Here is a 15,898-nt window from a genome sequence, read left to right on the forward strand (position 1 = left end):
AAATTTTTCTACATAGGCTTTTTATTGGTTACCTGAATTGTTTGCAGATTAGTTAGCAATAAGTTTTGCCCCCTTTGTTCAGCTAACAAAGACTCCCTTTGCTGAGAAAGACGAACTTCAGACAATTTAAGCATTTCCTTTTCCTTCTTCAAATTTTCTGCTCTTACCTTAACATAAGTAGAAATGAAACAAAAAATGCTGAAAAACATGGTGTAAAATGTATTAAGATTATAAAATGATTCATACATCACTACATTTTTTTTAATGCTCTTAGAGACTATACCTCCTCATTGTACAAGGAAATATATAACTTAGTTTCATGTGCTAAAATATGAAGCAAAAATTATTGGGGATGATCAATGAAAAAATCTTTTGACTACTACAAATACTTATGGTTCCTTGCTCTAACAATCCAGACTTTAAAAAATAACAGCAAGAAAAATTTGATATGCAAGAATAAGAAAGCAGAATTGCTTGACTGCTATAATCATACCTGACTACTATTAAATTATGTAAGTTTTAGAATCCAAGCTGGTTTCTAAGTACCTGTTTAAAAGTGATGATTCATCTATTTAAATCATCTCCCTCCCCTCAACCCAGAGAGTACACTCTGAGTCTCAAGGGGACCAGGGAGAATGTTTTGAAAACCAATAATCTCAAAGTACTCATATTTACACACAATGATTCATAAAAATAATCAACCATAAAATTCACTCTACCAGTTTGAAAAAGTGCTGCTGCCCACTCCTCACAACGGAGATGGAGCAAGATAAAAACAAAGAATACAGCCTTATAAGAGTATTATAAGACATGGGTTCAAGTCCTAACCAACCCATCTCTCATGACTGTCCCAAAATAGGCAAATTATATATTAGCTCTTGAGTTTGTTTCACACAGGTAAAATGGGGGACAACCATACCTTGCTTACAGTAATGATCAAAGACAGAAGAGATAACTAAGTAATAAAGAAGACTATATAAAAAATTTATCATCACTGAACTAAGTAGTTAAAAATATTGTTAATTTCAAATGGACATTTATAGTCAAGTTAAAATTCAGAAATAAAATTCAATGCAATATAATTATTATATTGCCTTTTATTTCAGATGAGCAAGAATGAATAAAACATATTCGTCTGGCCGGGCGCGGGGGCTCACACCTGTAATCCCAGCACTTTGGGAGGCCGAGGCGGGCGGATCACGAGGTCAGGAGATCGAGACCATCCTGGCTAACACAGTGAAACCCCATGTCTACTAAAAATACAAAAAATTAGCTGGGTGTGGTAGCAGGTGCCTGTAGTCCCAGCTACTCGGAAGGCTGAGGCAGGAGGATTGCGTGAACCTGGGAGATGGAGCTTGCAGTGAGCCGAGATAGTGCCACTGCACTCCAGCCTGGGTGACAGAGGGAGACTCTGTCTCAAAAAAAAAAAAAAATTGTCTTTGTTATCTTTGTTAGAACCGAACACTGACCTACAAATTTATTTTGAAATACAAGACTTGCGAGTAAATCTTAGTCCAGCAGAAAAACAAATTCCTTTCCCTTTTCCATCTTAATAGAAACAATCACCTCACTAACGCACACTGGCTATTTGCAGACTATGTATTAATTACTTGGATGTAATCTATAAACTTCTTAAATACCTAAGTCCTATCAGTGAGTAAAATTCAAAGTAAAAACTAAACAAATGTCAAATGCAACTTATAATGCAAGTCGGATACAGGATATTGGACTCACTTCTGCGACAGCTAGCTTCTCATTTGCTCCTCTCAAATCTTGAGTCATTGTATTGATAATCTGTTCTTGCTTTTGAGTCGTGGCAGTGAGTTTCTGATTTCTCTCATGAAGTGATGTTATTTCTCGACGATATCCTTCAACGTTATCTTGCAGCATTTCATAACTGGTATGAAAAAAGTAATTCTATAAGTAACCGAAATGATATCCTAGCTTAATTCCTTGAAGAAATTTCACAATAGCTTAACCCATTTCCCCAACTGCCCTGAGAATATTGTCTCTAATCCTAATGTAACATCATATATATTTCTGTTACATTGAGTTCTCTTTAGAAATAACTCCAGGAACAGTTTTTATATTTTATTTTCACACTGAAAACCTGTCACATTTGTCTTAACCTCAAACAGCATGCTTATGTAAAATTAAATGAGCACTGGCAACAAGTTGCACTTTTTTTTTCTAAATGGGAAAGGGGTTAATTTTATGATTCATGAAAAAGTGGCTTGTGTAATAAGGTAAAACCTTCATTCTTTTTTCCCAAATCCAAATGTAGTAGTCCAAGTTTTAAATAAACAAAGTATTTCATGCTAAATAACTTCCTATTTTTTTTAAAAAACATCAATTATATTTAAAATAATGTCAATACAATATTGATAACACCAGACACCCACTACAATGCAGTATGCAAATTAAGATATTACACAAGGTTAGTGATGGATTTTTGCTAATCCTTTTTTCTTCTATAACCCTCAGTTTTATTTTCTTATGTGCTTGACAGCTTAGATAATGGCTGGCCAGAGCTAACACCACAAAAAAAGAAGGGCTTTAATTGGGGTTGCTGAACTATTAGATATATAGGGGTAACTATTAGATATATAGGATATATATATCTGCAATATATCCTGTCTGCTATAAAACAGAAATGGTTTTATCACGTACTAAAAAAAAAAAATGCTGTCCTAACAAACTAAACAAACAAGTATTCAATGAATCTAATCACAAATAACCATGAAATATTTATTATTATTTCTTTGGATGTGACCAAGAAAATTAATTCTCCTAAAACTACGTGGCACTCGCTTCTCTTCTACCTAGAACAGAAAAGGTGGAATAAAATTTGCTCCCATTTCTCTCATTGTCTGGTGCATTTATAAAAGAATTAAGTCCTACTGAAACAGGTCCTTCAATCTTAGGAAGGGAAACTACCAACATTCCTCACATGAATTTCAACTTATTTCTATTTTATTTTATTTTTTTGGGACAGATTCTCACTCTCTTGCCCAGACTGTAGTGCAGTGGCCCGATCTCGGCTCACCGCAACCTCCGCCTCCTGGGCTCAAATGATTCTCCTGCCTCAGCCTCCTGAGTAGCTGAGATTACAAGCATGCACCACTGCCGCTCAGCTAATTTTTGTATTTTTAGTAGAGACGGGGTTTCACCATATTGGCCAGGCTGGTCTTGAATTCCTGAGACAAATGATCCCCCTTCTTCGGCCTCCCAAAGTGTTGGGATTACAGGCATGCGCTGCCACGCCAGGCCTCAACTTATTAAACAAGCTAAACCCTTAGCACTGCCCAGAGAATCAATATGAAAAAAATGAATTACCAGAGGTTCTCATTCTAGAAGACGATTCACAAAAAAAGTAACGCTATTGCAAATTAGCTCTTGAATTTAAATGATTTGAATTGTAAAGCATACAATTTAGACTTAATTAATTTGAAACAAAAGAAAACTTACCGTTTCGAAGCAAAATCTAGCTGGGTAGAAATTTTGGTATTTTGTGATCGCAAATCTGTAACTTGTTCTTGAAGTTTCTCAAGCTGCTCATTTTGTATTTTTTCATTTTCTGCTTTTTCTTTTTTGTAGTTCTCAAAAATTTCCTGCAACTAAATATTGGAGATTATGAGAAGGTAACACTGTGTTCTCTAAAAACCTAACCCAGGGCAAAGGTGTGATCTTTACCTGTTTAAGGGCAGCCTTAGCCTCTATAGCCTCTGTTGATTCAATAACAGGTACTGGAGCAGGAGTGGAAACAGTCTGTGATGTACTTGGACGTTTTGGAGTTGATGCAAGAGAAATATCATCTAAGCTTGAAGCTTCAGGAAAGTAAAAAGACTAATAAAATGCTTTGTTGGCGTTCATGGATCAGTTTTAATCTAACAATTCTTTGCAAATACACTATTACCAAATAAACAAGCTACACTTATTGAAATGAAATAATAAAATTATAGGAGTTTTTAAATAAGGAATCCACTAAACAATGTATTAAGATTTTTTGATGATTATTAGAAATAACTCAGTATTTATGGGTTAAAACATAATCCACATTTATGTTTTATTAAAACATATTATCTGCTTTGGTCATCAAAACATAATCAAAATAAACACTGTAATTCATTGATTCTGAGATGCACCTTTTTCAACAATAGAAAGCATTTCTTCTTAGTAATACACAAAATAATGGTATGTTTTACAGTTCATGGAATGTTATAAGCAATCATACATGGTAGTCAAATTTGAACCTACCATCATTAGAGTAGCTATTGCTTATGTTGCAAAATTAATCCCTTAATGTACATTTCTAAATTATTCCTTTAAATAACTTTATAAAAACCTACCATGTAATGGAATGGCAACTCCTGTTGTTTGGGACAATAAAATACGGTACATATCACGCTGACGAACTATGGAATCAACAAGCTGCATTTGATGCTGTCGTGATTTGCGGAGTTGTTCTAGTTCAGTGAGGGCACTCTCAAGTTTGAGCTGAAGCTCAGTGATTCTGTAGAAAAAGTCGGCCTATTTCACAGGACTGAACTGAGAGTTAGCTGATTTTAATTTCCACTGTAATTAACCAAGCATCTTTGCCTGCCATTAAGCATACCATTTTCGTCTCTCTCATCCTTTTTTTGATGCTGAGTATTTTATGAACTACTTTTTAAATCCCTACCACACAGGACTCAGGTATTTATACTTACCAATGCAATCTGAAAAATTTGTTTGTAAAAATTAAATCAGTTCCACTCACTCCAAACTCTAGTCTTCTTGCTTTCTTAGCCATTCTTCCTCTTCTAGCATTATACATGTGTTTTGAAAAAATCTCTGATTAATTCTTATATAGGTTCTCCATGAAGCTGGTCTGCTCCCTGAAATCTAGGACAGGTCCTTCATCTCTATGCTCCCACAGATAGGCACTAACCACATTGAATGGAAATTGTCTACTTGCCTATCGTATTATCTATTTATTACATCTGTCTCACCCATAACCTGAGGTCCTGGAGTAGAAATTTTTTGTCTGGTATTGTTGCTCAATTCTTTCCTCTCTATATCACTATATCCCAAGTATCTAGCACTGTTAGGGACACATAGGAGATTTTTTTTGCTGGCAACAGGGTCTTACTCTGTCGACCCACTTAGAGTGCAGTGCATGACCATGCTTCACTGCAGCCTAAACCTCCTGGGCTCAAGTGATCCTCCCACCTCAGCCTGCCACCTGAATAGCTGGGACTATAGACATGTGCCACCACACCCAGCTAATTTTTTACTTTTTTTGGAGAAACAGGGTCTCACTATGTTGTCCAGGCTGGTCTCGACCTCCTGGGTTCAAATGATACCACATTCAGGCCTCCCAAAACGTTGGGATTACAGGCATGAGACACTGAGCCTAGCTGAAGTTTTCATAAATGTTTGCTCAACAAGCTGAGGTATTCGACTGCTTACTTGGATGAAGTTGTTTCTTGTTCTTCTCTTTCTCTGGTTTCCCCAAGCTCTCTAAGGGCCACTAACAGACGTTGATTTTGTTGTTGAAGCTCTTCAATATTTCTGTAAGATACTAGATGCTGTGATATTACCTCAGATGAACTACTTATATCAGCAGAGCTTACTTCCTCATCACGAATTACGTGGTTACCCCTTGCTTCTTCAAGTTCCATCAAAAGCACTCTAATCTAAAAACAAAGTTTTAATATGTTATAAAATAGTATTAGTTTCAATTCTGGAAAAGTTTAGAATGAAAGTTTTCAAATTAAAACATTACTTATAAAACCTTCAACTTGTATTGCCTCAAATTATCTTTAAAAACAAAGCATCCTTAGATATTAAAATCTAAACAATCAAATTTGAATAGAATAAAGTTACTTTTAAGTATATATTGAAGGATATTTATTAAAAAGTAGCCAAATTACAATTCCCAAAACATGGCTCCATTTTTGTAAAACAATGATCAAATAAAACCCACAGAGATATAAACATCTATTTTTTGTGTGTGTGCTTTTGTATATATAATAGGGAAGAGCATGAAAAATGGACATTTAAACAAAAAGCATATATATAATGTCATTCATGTGAAATTTTTACATTTGTGCGTTGTGTGGATATACACACACACACACAAATTAGGGTAAAATATATGAATGAGACGTTAAATTTATTGATTTGCTTTTTAAAAAAGTGTCAGAGCAATGCATACAGTCCAATTTTATTTCAGTAAAGTCAAATAATTCTTACATATATTTATATATGCTCATGTATATACATATACAGAGAAGGATGTGAAAAAAATATACAACAGTCTGTTAGCTACACTTTGGGACTTTGGAGGGTAGAGGGGTAGAAATTGGAGAAAGCTTTTATTTATCTTTGAATTATTTATTCATTTATTACAACCAACACATATAATTTAAAAATTTATCAAACATTTGAAAAAAGGGAGGGGCTATGAAAAGAAACAATAACGCTACAATTCTGCTTGAGTACTATTCCTAATTAATTAGAATTTCATACGTGGTAGTTCTATCTTAGATACCTTCAGATTCAAAGATTAATGGGCAGTCAGGATTTTAAAAGTAAGAAAACAAACAAAACAAATTCTAACCTGTTGTGAAAGATCTTTTATTTGTATTTCCATTCTTTGATTATCTCTCTCCAGTACAGATGACTGCTTGTTGGCTTTATCAGTGTCCTCCTGCAATCGCTGAATCTCCTTTAAAATGTAAATTCAAGTTAAAATTTTGTACTTCCTTCTAGGATTCATACAAATAATCAAGACATGTAATACTCAAATACCACCAGTAATCAACTTATACACTAAATAAAATTCTATACCATATTGTAGCCACTAAAAAAGAAGTTCTGTATAAATTTGAACACATTATTTTTTTATTCAGACAATAACAAGCTTTAGGTAAAACCCTCACTTTCAACAGAGAGAAAAATTCAAGGAAGATCTAATTGGACCCAAGGGCTCTCTTGCAAACTACACTGCTAGTAAAAAAAAAAAAAAAAGTCAATTATTCCTAGTCAGGCGGGACTGCTAGACTTCATTTGATGAAGAAGGAAAAAACCAGTTGATATAATAAAGTACTTGGATTTAAGCTGACTTCTAAATTATAACAGCAACAGAGATTTAATTTTGAAATAGGGATATAATTTATTTATATTCTTTTCCAACAAAAGGAAAACAATTTATCAGTTTAGAAGAGTAGATATAAATTCATTTAACTGAATTTCCTCCATAAAACTTCTTAAAGAAATCTTTACATTTCCCTCAGTAGTTAATAATTGTACCGTAAAGCAAAACATTCAGAGTATAACCTCTTTTTCAATCAATATCTCTTAAAAAGAGAAAAAATCTTTATGAATTTCATTAACACTTTTAATAAGCAAAGGAGCTATAACAAAATAATGTATACAGAGACATGCCAAATTGTGAAATGGTATAAAAAAGGAGTTCTACTTATGGTCAAACAATATTATTATTTTTAGGCAGGCTATTACAACTGTCTGATAAAGAATGATTACGCAAAATAGGAGAGTTTTATTACACACAGATTATCTGAATTTGAAGAGCAGTCTTAGGAGATTTGGCTATTATTCTCTAGTTGAGAATCCTAAGGAAAACATATCAAATGTGTTAAAAAAAGGTTAAAATGCTTTCATAATTTTATATAAAAATTGTGAAATAAATAAAAATTGCTAAATAAAGGTAGGACGTTTTGTGATTAGTAGTGTTTAATAATGTAGTGAGAAGTTTCAAAGTGTATTTACTGAAAATCATATTTAGATTTTTCTGACTCAATTACCTTAAGAAAAAAATACCTAGTAAATCATTTCTCATTTGTATCGTTACCACAGCTAAATTTTAGGAATGGAACCAACCTTCATAGCTTGTTCAAGCTTAACAGATAAACTTGCTACAGCTTTCTGGGCACGTTCATATTCCTCACGTTGGCGTTTCAAAATTGGTGCTTTGGCTTCCACTTCTTTCACTATTTCATCTAGGTACTTATTAATTCTTTTGTTTTCTAGTTTCTCCAAAAGCAACTGATCCTGAGTTTCCACATAAGCATTATAGAGCTGAAAGTAGACGAGGGGTTGTTTCAAATCTAACCACAACAACACAAATATTTAGTCTACCTAGTTTTATAATAAACATTCTTTAACACTAACACAAAACAGCAATATTTATTATATGTTAGTTACACAAAACTAGGAACTAAAGAAAGTATTTCCTAGAATGATCCATTAATTTTAAGATGATTTTAAAAATAAGTTTTGGGAGAATTAAATTTCAAAGAGATTTGTATACCTTTGCCGAAGAAAAATAATTTAACAACATTTCATACCATTCTTACCTCAGTTAGTTTCATCCCAGGTTTCACTATCTTAGCTACAGCTGCTGCAGTAGGAGACATGGCTGCAAGTTCTTCTTCAGACAATATGGCTCCTGTGCCAACAAATATACATCTAGTATAATTTTGTAAAATTCCAAACTAAAAGTCATTAATAATTATTTCAAGATAAGTGACATGTACTGTACATTATATAGTGATTCCTATAAAAATTTTAAATATATGACATCAAAAAGTCATGTAACACATCTAATTCTAAAAATCACACAATAACCTGGGAATTTACAAGACTGTGTGTGATCAAATGGTATTTATATACTTGATTCTATAAAGATACAGAGTATTAATTTTAAAACAAATTCTATTAATATAACTTGATGGAGTTTCCTACATCACAGCATGACAAATACTATTAATCAAATTAAATGACTTTTATGTAGGAAAGCTGTAGTATTTCAAGTCACTAACAAGCATCTATTAGGCATACCTTTACGTTTTGTGGCAGAAAGAAGGTCATTTACATTCTCTAATTCCTTCTCCAATTTCCCTATTTTCTCGAGCATTTCTTTTTCCATTTGATCTTTGGATTGCTCCACCTCTAGAAGATGATCTTGTATTGCTTTGTTGGCTAAAAAACAATTTTAAAGACCAAATATTCAAACATACAGTTAAAATTTTAGTTTACAAAATGCAATAGATCAGTCACTTCTCTCCTGAGCAGATAATATTAAATTTCTAGAGAGGCTTCAGCTGACAGTATCTATTGAAAGTTCTTGCTCTACTTTTAATTTTGTAATTGTCTTGGCCTGGTGTTTCTCCTTTTGATGTCTCTTACCCACAATGAAAATAAGGAAACCCAAAGGGTAAAAAGTGGTTCTAGGCATATCTTTGATTTCGATTTTGATCTTTAATCCTAAGCAAAGGAAATTATTGGAAAAGACCATAAATATTGTACACTGAAAAAAGCAAAAATTTGAGGAAATAAAAGACTTTACAAAATGCAAATGATAACTTAAAGAGGATGTCTTATTTATAAACCAAGAGTACTCAAACATACTTAATCAGAGTAAATGTTTCAAAAAAGAAAACTTTCTGATTAGAAATCAGGAAATTATACAAGATTATTAGATGAAAAACGAACAAAACCCCCTGCTGTCTGTATTTTCAAAAATACATAAACTTACTTTTGCTTAAGATATAACTCCAAATTTCCTAATCCAAAATTCTTTCTTCTGTACCTAATTTCATCCCAAATAAAGTCTAACACTTAAATCCAATAATCTATACAAAACAAGGGTAAAAAGAAAAAAGACTATAATAACAAAAATAATGTTCCCATAATCGAAAACACTTACCTTCACCAGCTTCTTTCAAAAGTTTGTGTAGTTCATCCACTGCCCGGGTTAGTTCATTGCTCTTTGCTTCTGAGTCATCAGCAGCACTCTAAAAGTTAATTTTAAAAAGTTACCTAACAGTCAACAATGCAACATTTAGATACTAACATGTGTGGTGGGATATTTACCTTGTACAAGTTAGAAAGTTTTATGTGTGCATTTAACTCATTGTGGAATTTCTCTTCCATACTGGCCTGTTGTTCCTTGGCCTGAAAAAATATAGCCCAATTATAGCAGTCTACTTTGAACTAAATTTAGAATGCTTATCAAATGACAAGATGAAAAATTCCATTTTTGTAAAGTCAGAGCTAAATCGAAAACACTCAAATTCAAATCGGTCTTCATGACAAAGATAAATTATGGATAAAATATTACTGATATTTTAAATTCAAAGTAAAATAATTAAACAAAAAAATTAACCCATACTCATTTTTTACATAGTATTTTCGATATAACATATAATTGCTATTTCTGATTCTATTTTAGCCTAGCTACAGCATATGGAAGTAGTACTCTCACTGCTTTATGGACTCAAGGACAGATTAAAACATGACATCATTTTGTGAAATAACAGCTTCATAAGTTCTTTAATATTTTGTAAAAAAGACTTTTTAATGGTCATATATACCTCTTTTAATTTGGTCAACAGATCCTCCACATGCTTTTGAAGATGTTCATTTGATGTTTTTAAGCCATTCATTTGTTCTTCCAGTCTAGAAACCTAAAAACAAAACATAGAGCAGAGTTAAAGGATGTCATATCAATTGAAATTACTCTGACATGAGGTTTATGCTGCTAAGGAAAAGCTGAGTAACTCCCCGTCCCCACCTGAAAAAGCAATTCAAATGTGCATATTTAAGAAAACTAAGAATAACTGCTCACAGAACAATGTTTAGATTTAGCTCACAAAAACTTATCACCACTTCTTAAACAAACACATATTTTAGGAAAGATACATCAAAACACAGTAGATACTATCCAGATTCAACAATGAATCTTAAATTTTTTATGCAAATGCAATTGGTTGATTTCCTATGCCAAATGCTAATGCATTATTCACATTTAACCACTAATCTTACAACTAATCAGGTACACAATACTGAATACATATTTAATAAACTAACACACAAATGTAAGTTATACTCAACATGAAGAAAAACAATTTTACTAACTTACCTCCTCTTTTTTATTTTCAAGATTACATTTAAGCTCTAGAATCTCATTCCCTTTTTCTCTTCCAAGGGCCAGAAGTTCATCAGTTTTGGTTTTCAACTCTGTATTCAGCCATGTATTCTGACTATGCAGCAATTCCTTTTCTTGCTCCAAGCGTTTTTCTCGATACTAAAGAAATCCAAGAAAATAACATCTACAGTTAAAGAAGATATACGATTATTCAAAAGATTTTGTCTGTAGCTAAGGGACACAAGCAGAATTTTATTTCAAAACAGAAATTAAGTATTTGCATAGATCCTTAACTAGAAAACATTAAGAACTGTAACAAACGTAAATTTCAAACAAGCAAAACAGTTGAAATAGAATTGTCCTAATGCTTAATTTTCTGACATTAAAAACAAAACAAAATGCAGCTTTTAATTACTTTATTGCCTGTATTTGAAATTTAATTTAGGTGAGTTTTAATTAAAAGCTACAGTTTATGCATTAGGAATCATCTGTTACTTGCCTTAACAGAAACATCAGAAGCTTGAAGTTCATCCAATTTTAACTGAAGTTCACCCTTTGTTGTATTGCTTTCTTTAAGTTTTTCATTTAGACGTTTAACATCCTCTAGAATGGTGAAAAGAGAATTAAAAAATAATGACTAATTAACACTCAGGGGAACCAAATATCAAAAATATATTTCTAGGAATATAAATCTTTAATACAAAGTAGCACAGCTGGCCCTTGAATAACAGAGTATGGAACTGTGCAGATTCACTTCCACTCATATTTTCTTCAATAAATATATTGGACCTTTTTCCCAAAAACTTACAACAATTTGAAAACCTCAGAGACCACAGACCAATCCAGGCAGCCCAGAAATGGAAACAAACTAAGAAAAAGCTACTGTAAGTGCATAAAATATATGTAGATATTAGTGTATTTTATCTTTACTACCATTAAGATATGCACAAATCTATGAAACAAACTTAAAAATTTTATCGAAAGTTATACCAACAGTACACAACCTCATTTGTAATCAACAGAAATATAAACAAATGTACAGATGCTTTATTAAACCATAACTGCATAAACTGTAATACATACTATATTACTGTAATACTTTCATAGCCACCTCCTGATACTCCTGCAGTAAGCGCAAGTGTTTTGAGTATCTGTATGGAATGCTGTGTGACTCTTAACGTGAGCAGTTTCTCTCTAGTAAATTGCATAATGCAGAAAACAGTAATCTTTTGAAGTTTTTGCATATTTGTCATTGTGTTTAGTGCAATACCATAAACCTTGAAACCTTTTGAAGTTTTTGCATATTTGTCATTGTGTTTAGTGCAATACCATAAACCTTGAAATCTTTTGAAGTTTTTGCATATTTGTCATCATGTTTAGTGCAATACCATAAACCTTGAATAACAACACGGGTTCCATAAGAAGTGCCACAAGTGATGCTGGAAGTGCTTCTAAGAAGCAGAGAAATGTCATGACAATATTTTAAAGAGTTGAATTGCTTGATATGTACCATAGATTGAGGACTGCAGCTATGGTTACCCACCATTTCAAGACGAATGAATCCAGTATAAAGACCGTTGTTTTTTTGAAAAAAAAAAAAAAAGGGAGAAAATTCATAAAGCCATCACTGCAGCTACTCCAGCAAGCATAAAAAAGTGCATTTCTGCAAAATACCTTCCTATCTCGTATTGAAAATGCAGCTTTTATGGGGTGCAGGATTGCTATCACATACCTATAGACTCTAATATGATTTGAGGTAAAACAATTATTATATGACAATTTAAAGCAAAAGGAAGGTGACAGATCTAAAGCTGGAGATTTTAATGCCGGCAAAGGATGGTTTGATAATTTTAGAAAGAGGTTTGACTTAAAGAAAAGTCAAGAAAACAGAAGCAGCACGTTCTGTCAACCAAGAAACAGCAGATGCTGTTAAGAAAATCATTGAGAAAGGTTATATCCCTGCACCAGGTTTTTAATGCAGATGGAAGTGTCCTATTCTGGAAAAAAAAATGCCACGAAAGATATTTATTAGTAAGAAAGAGAAGGGAGTACCAGGATTAGGGCAGGAAGGGATAGGCTAACTCTACCACATTGCGCAAATGCAGTCAGGTTTATGATAAGGACTGCCCTTATTTATAAAGCTGTTAACCCCAGGGCCCAAAGGAAAAAGATAAAAACCAGCTGCCTGTCTTTTGGTTACACAAGAAGAAGACCTGGACAGTGAGAGACGCCTTTCTCTGAACTGGTTCCACTCATGCTTTGTCCCTGAAGTCAGAAAGTACCTTGCCTTTTTTTTTTTTTTTTTTGGAGACAGAGTCTCACTCTATCCCCCAGGCTGGAGTGCAGTGGCATGATCTCCGCTCACCGCAACCTCTGCCTCCCTGGTTCACACAATTCTCACATGAGCCTCCTGAGTAGCTGGGACTACAGGCGAATACCACCATGCCCAGCTAATTTTTGTATTTTTAGTAGAGACGGGGTTTTGCCATGTTGGCCAGGCTGGCCTCGAACTCTTGACATCAGGTAAGCCACCTGCCTTGGCCTCCCAAAGTGCTGGGATTACAGGCATGAGCCACCGTGCCAGGGCAAGGGGCTACCTTTAAAGTTCTTTTGATTTTAGACACTGTCTCTGGCCCCAGAACCCAGGAGTTCAACATGGAAGGTGTCAAAGCAGTCTACTTGCTCCCAAACATGTTTCTAATTCAGCCTTTAGATCGGGGTCATAAGGACCTTTACGGCTCAGTAGAGATGACACCTTGTGGAAAAAAAAAGTCAACACTGTGGAAGAGTACCCCAACAGAGAAAATACCATGAAAGTTTTAAAGGATAACACAATTGAAGAGGCCATCTCTGTTACAGAAAAAGTTATGAAAGCCATCAAGGCTAATATAATAAATTCCTGTTGGAGGAAACCGTCCAGATGTTGTGCATAATGTCACAAAATTTATAACAGAGCCAATCAAGGGAATCATGAAAGAGATTGTGGATATGGCAAAAAAGGTGGGATGAAGGGTTTCAAGATATGGACCTTGGAGAAATCCAAGAGCTAACAGATACCATATCAGAGAAATTAACAGAAGATGACTGGATGGAAATGAGTGCTTCAAAACCCGTGCGAGACAATGAGGAAAAAGAACGTAGAACTAGCAGTGTCAGAAAACAAATCGATAACAGACTATCTGGCGGAAGGGTTCTGATTATCCAAGACTGCTTTTGATTTCTTTTATGACATAGACCGTTTCCTTACACGGGCACTGAAACTACAGCGAATGGTGGAAGGAAAGTTACATTCAGTGTGCCTCCCTCTCCTGCCTCCCGCTTCTACCTTTGGCACCTGAGCCAGCAAGACCAACCCCTATTCTTCAGCCTAGGTAAAGACAAGGAGGATGAAGATGGTTGTGATGATCCATTTCCATTTAATGAACAGTAAATGTATTTTCTCCTCCTTATGATTTTCTTAACATTTTTTTTCTCCACTTTATTGAAGCAGCACAGTAATACAGATCACAAACAAAACGTATGACAATCTGCTGTGTATGCTATTGGTAAGTTATTTCTAGTTAACAGCAGTAGTTAAGTTTTTGGGGAGTCAAAAGTTACACATAAATTTTCAACTGGGGGGGGGGTCAGCAGCCCTAACCACTGTGTTGTTTAAGGGTCAACTGTAGCTCTCCACTCCCTTATTTTAACTTGTTTCTGCCATAGTTAATTACAAATTCAATTTCTACAAATAGATGACAAAAAATTGAAATTTGTGTATCCAAACCTGTGAATTATCCAAGTTTCTTTATTTTAAATATAGTATCTTAAGTAAGTTAAATATTCAACATCAACCTTAATTTTCCTGATACATATCCGAAGATCTATTAAAATTTTATAACCATTAAGCTAAAAAGCAATGATAAATATAAAAATCTTCTACTCAATATAGAATATACATTTTTTTACAACTACCTATTAAATATCTAGATTTTATGAATTCCTTTAATTGTAACTACCACTTGTTGATCAACACACTCAGCAAGTATTTTGAAGGAACTCTCGTGAGACTGGGAAAGTATACCTAACTAATGGAATATTATTGTATAATGACATAAATATCTGAGAATTCTTTCTTTTATAGAAATAAAAAGGTTTCAAAAACCACACACACACACACACAAAAGGACCCCAAAAACTTCTTTTTTTTTTTTTTAAACACAGAGTCTCGCTCTGTCGCCCAGGCTGGAGTGCAGTGACACAATCTTGGCTCACTGCAACCTCCACCTCCTGGGTTTCAGCAATTCTCTGCCTCAGCCTCCCAAGTAGCTGGGATTATAGATGCGTGCCACCATGACCAGCTAATTTTTGTTATTTTTAGTAGAGACAGGGTTTCACCATCATGGCCAAGCTGTTCTTGGACTTCTGACCTCATGATCCACCCGCCTCGGCCTCCCAAAGTGCTGGGATTACAGGCATGAGCCACCATGCCCAGCCACCAAAGGAAACTTCTTACCATTAACTGCTTCAGAGTCAAGTTCACCTGACTACATCAGTTGTATTATATACTATAGTCTATGTTTATGTATTTTATGTCCCTGTCTCCTTCAATTTGTTTATAAATATGAGCTGAGTATAGGTTCTTATATTGCATGCTTATTATATAGCAAGGATGTCCATATGAAATGAAGAACAGTAGTTCAGTCTTTGCAAATGAACATTTAAAGTGCTTCCAATCTGATATTATGTATAGCATTATAGTAAAAATCTTTGCATGGAAAATTTGGTCCAAATTACTACTTCTTTGAGATGTTCTTCATTTCTTGCACTTTCTAGACACTTCTTTAAACACTTGATAATGATTTAAAGATAAATGAGTATGAGAAATAATAGGATATTACAACTCTATACTCAACCATAACAAAAAAATATTAGCAACAGAAATGGGCTGAGTATTAACTCCTAGCATTATCAGAAGAAAAA

General features: G+C 33.9%; 1 protein-coding gene across 2 annotated transcripts in view; it reads right to left on the reverse strand.

Annotated features, from left to right (window-relative positions):
- Positions 1-15,898, reverse strand: part of TPR (translocated promoter region, nuclear basket protein) — a 62,888-nt gene that overhangs the window by 37,901 nt on the left and 9,089 nt on the right. For both annotated transcript variants that reach the window (XR_013417135.1, XM_015121836.3), the window contains exons 6-20: positions 11,436-11,539; positions 10,931-11,095; positions 10,383-10,475; positions 9,883-9,963; positions 9,716-9,803; positions 8,848-8,988; positions 8,364-8,455; positions 7,888-8,085; positions 6,605-6,712; positions 5,452-5,678; positions 4,350-4,513; positions 3,694-3,827; positions 3,469-3,617; positions 1,735-1,897; positions 33-167 (exon numbers count right to left, since the gene is read on the reverse strand). Coding sequence is in view for 1 of the 2 variants with exons in the window: in XM_015121836.3 (XP_014977322.1) it covers positions 33-167; positions 1,735-1,897; positions 3,469-3,617; positions 3,694-3,827; positions 4,350-4,513; positions 5,452-5,678; positions 6,605-6,712; positions 7,888-8,085; positions 8,364-8,455; positions 8,848-8,988; positions 9,716-9,803; positions 9,883-9,963; positions 10,383-10,475; positions 10,931-11,095; positions 11,436-11,539 (2,042 nt within the window). In the remaining variant the exon portion in view is untranslated. The remainder of the gene's footprint in view (positions 1-32; positions 168-1,734; positions 1,898-3,468; positions 3,618-3,693; positions 3,828-4,349; positions 4,514-5,451; positions 5,679-6,604; positions 6,713-7,887; positions 8,086-8,363; positions 8,456-8,847; positions 8,989-9,715; positions 9,804-9,882; positions 9,964-10,382; positions 10,476-10,930; positions 11,096-11,435; positions 11,540-15,898) is intronic.

The sequence above is a fragment of the Macaca mulatta genome, chromosome 1, assembly GCF_049350105.2.
Source record: "Macaca mulatta isolate MMU2019108-1 chromosome 1, T2T-MMU8v2.0, whole genome shotgun sequence".
Taxonomy (NCBI): domain Eukaryota; kingdom Metazoa; phylum Chordata; class Mammalia; order Primates; family Cercopithecidae; genus Macaca; species Macaca mulatta.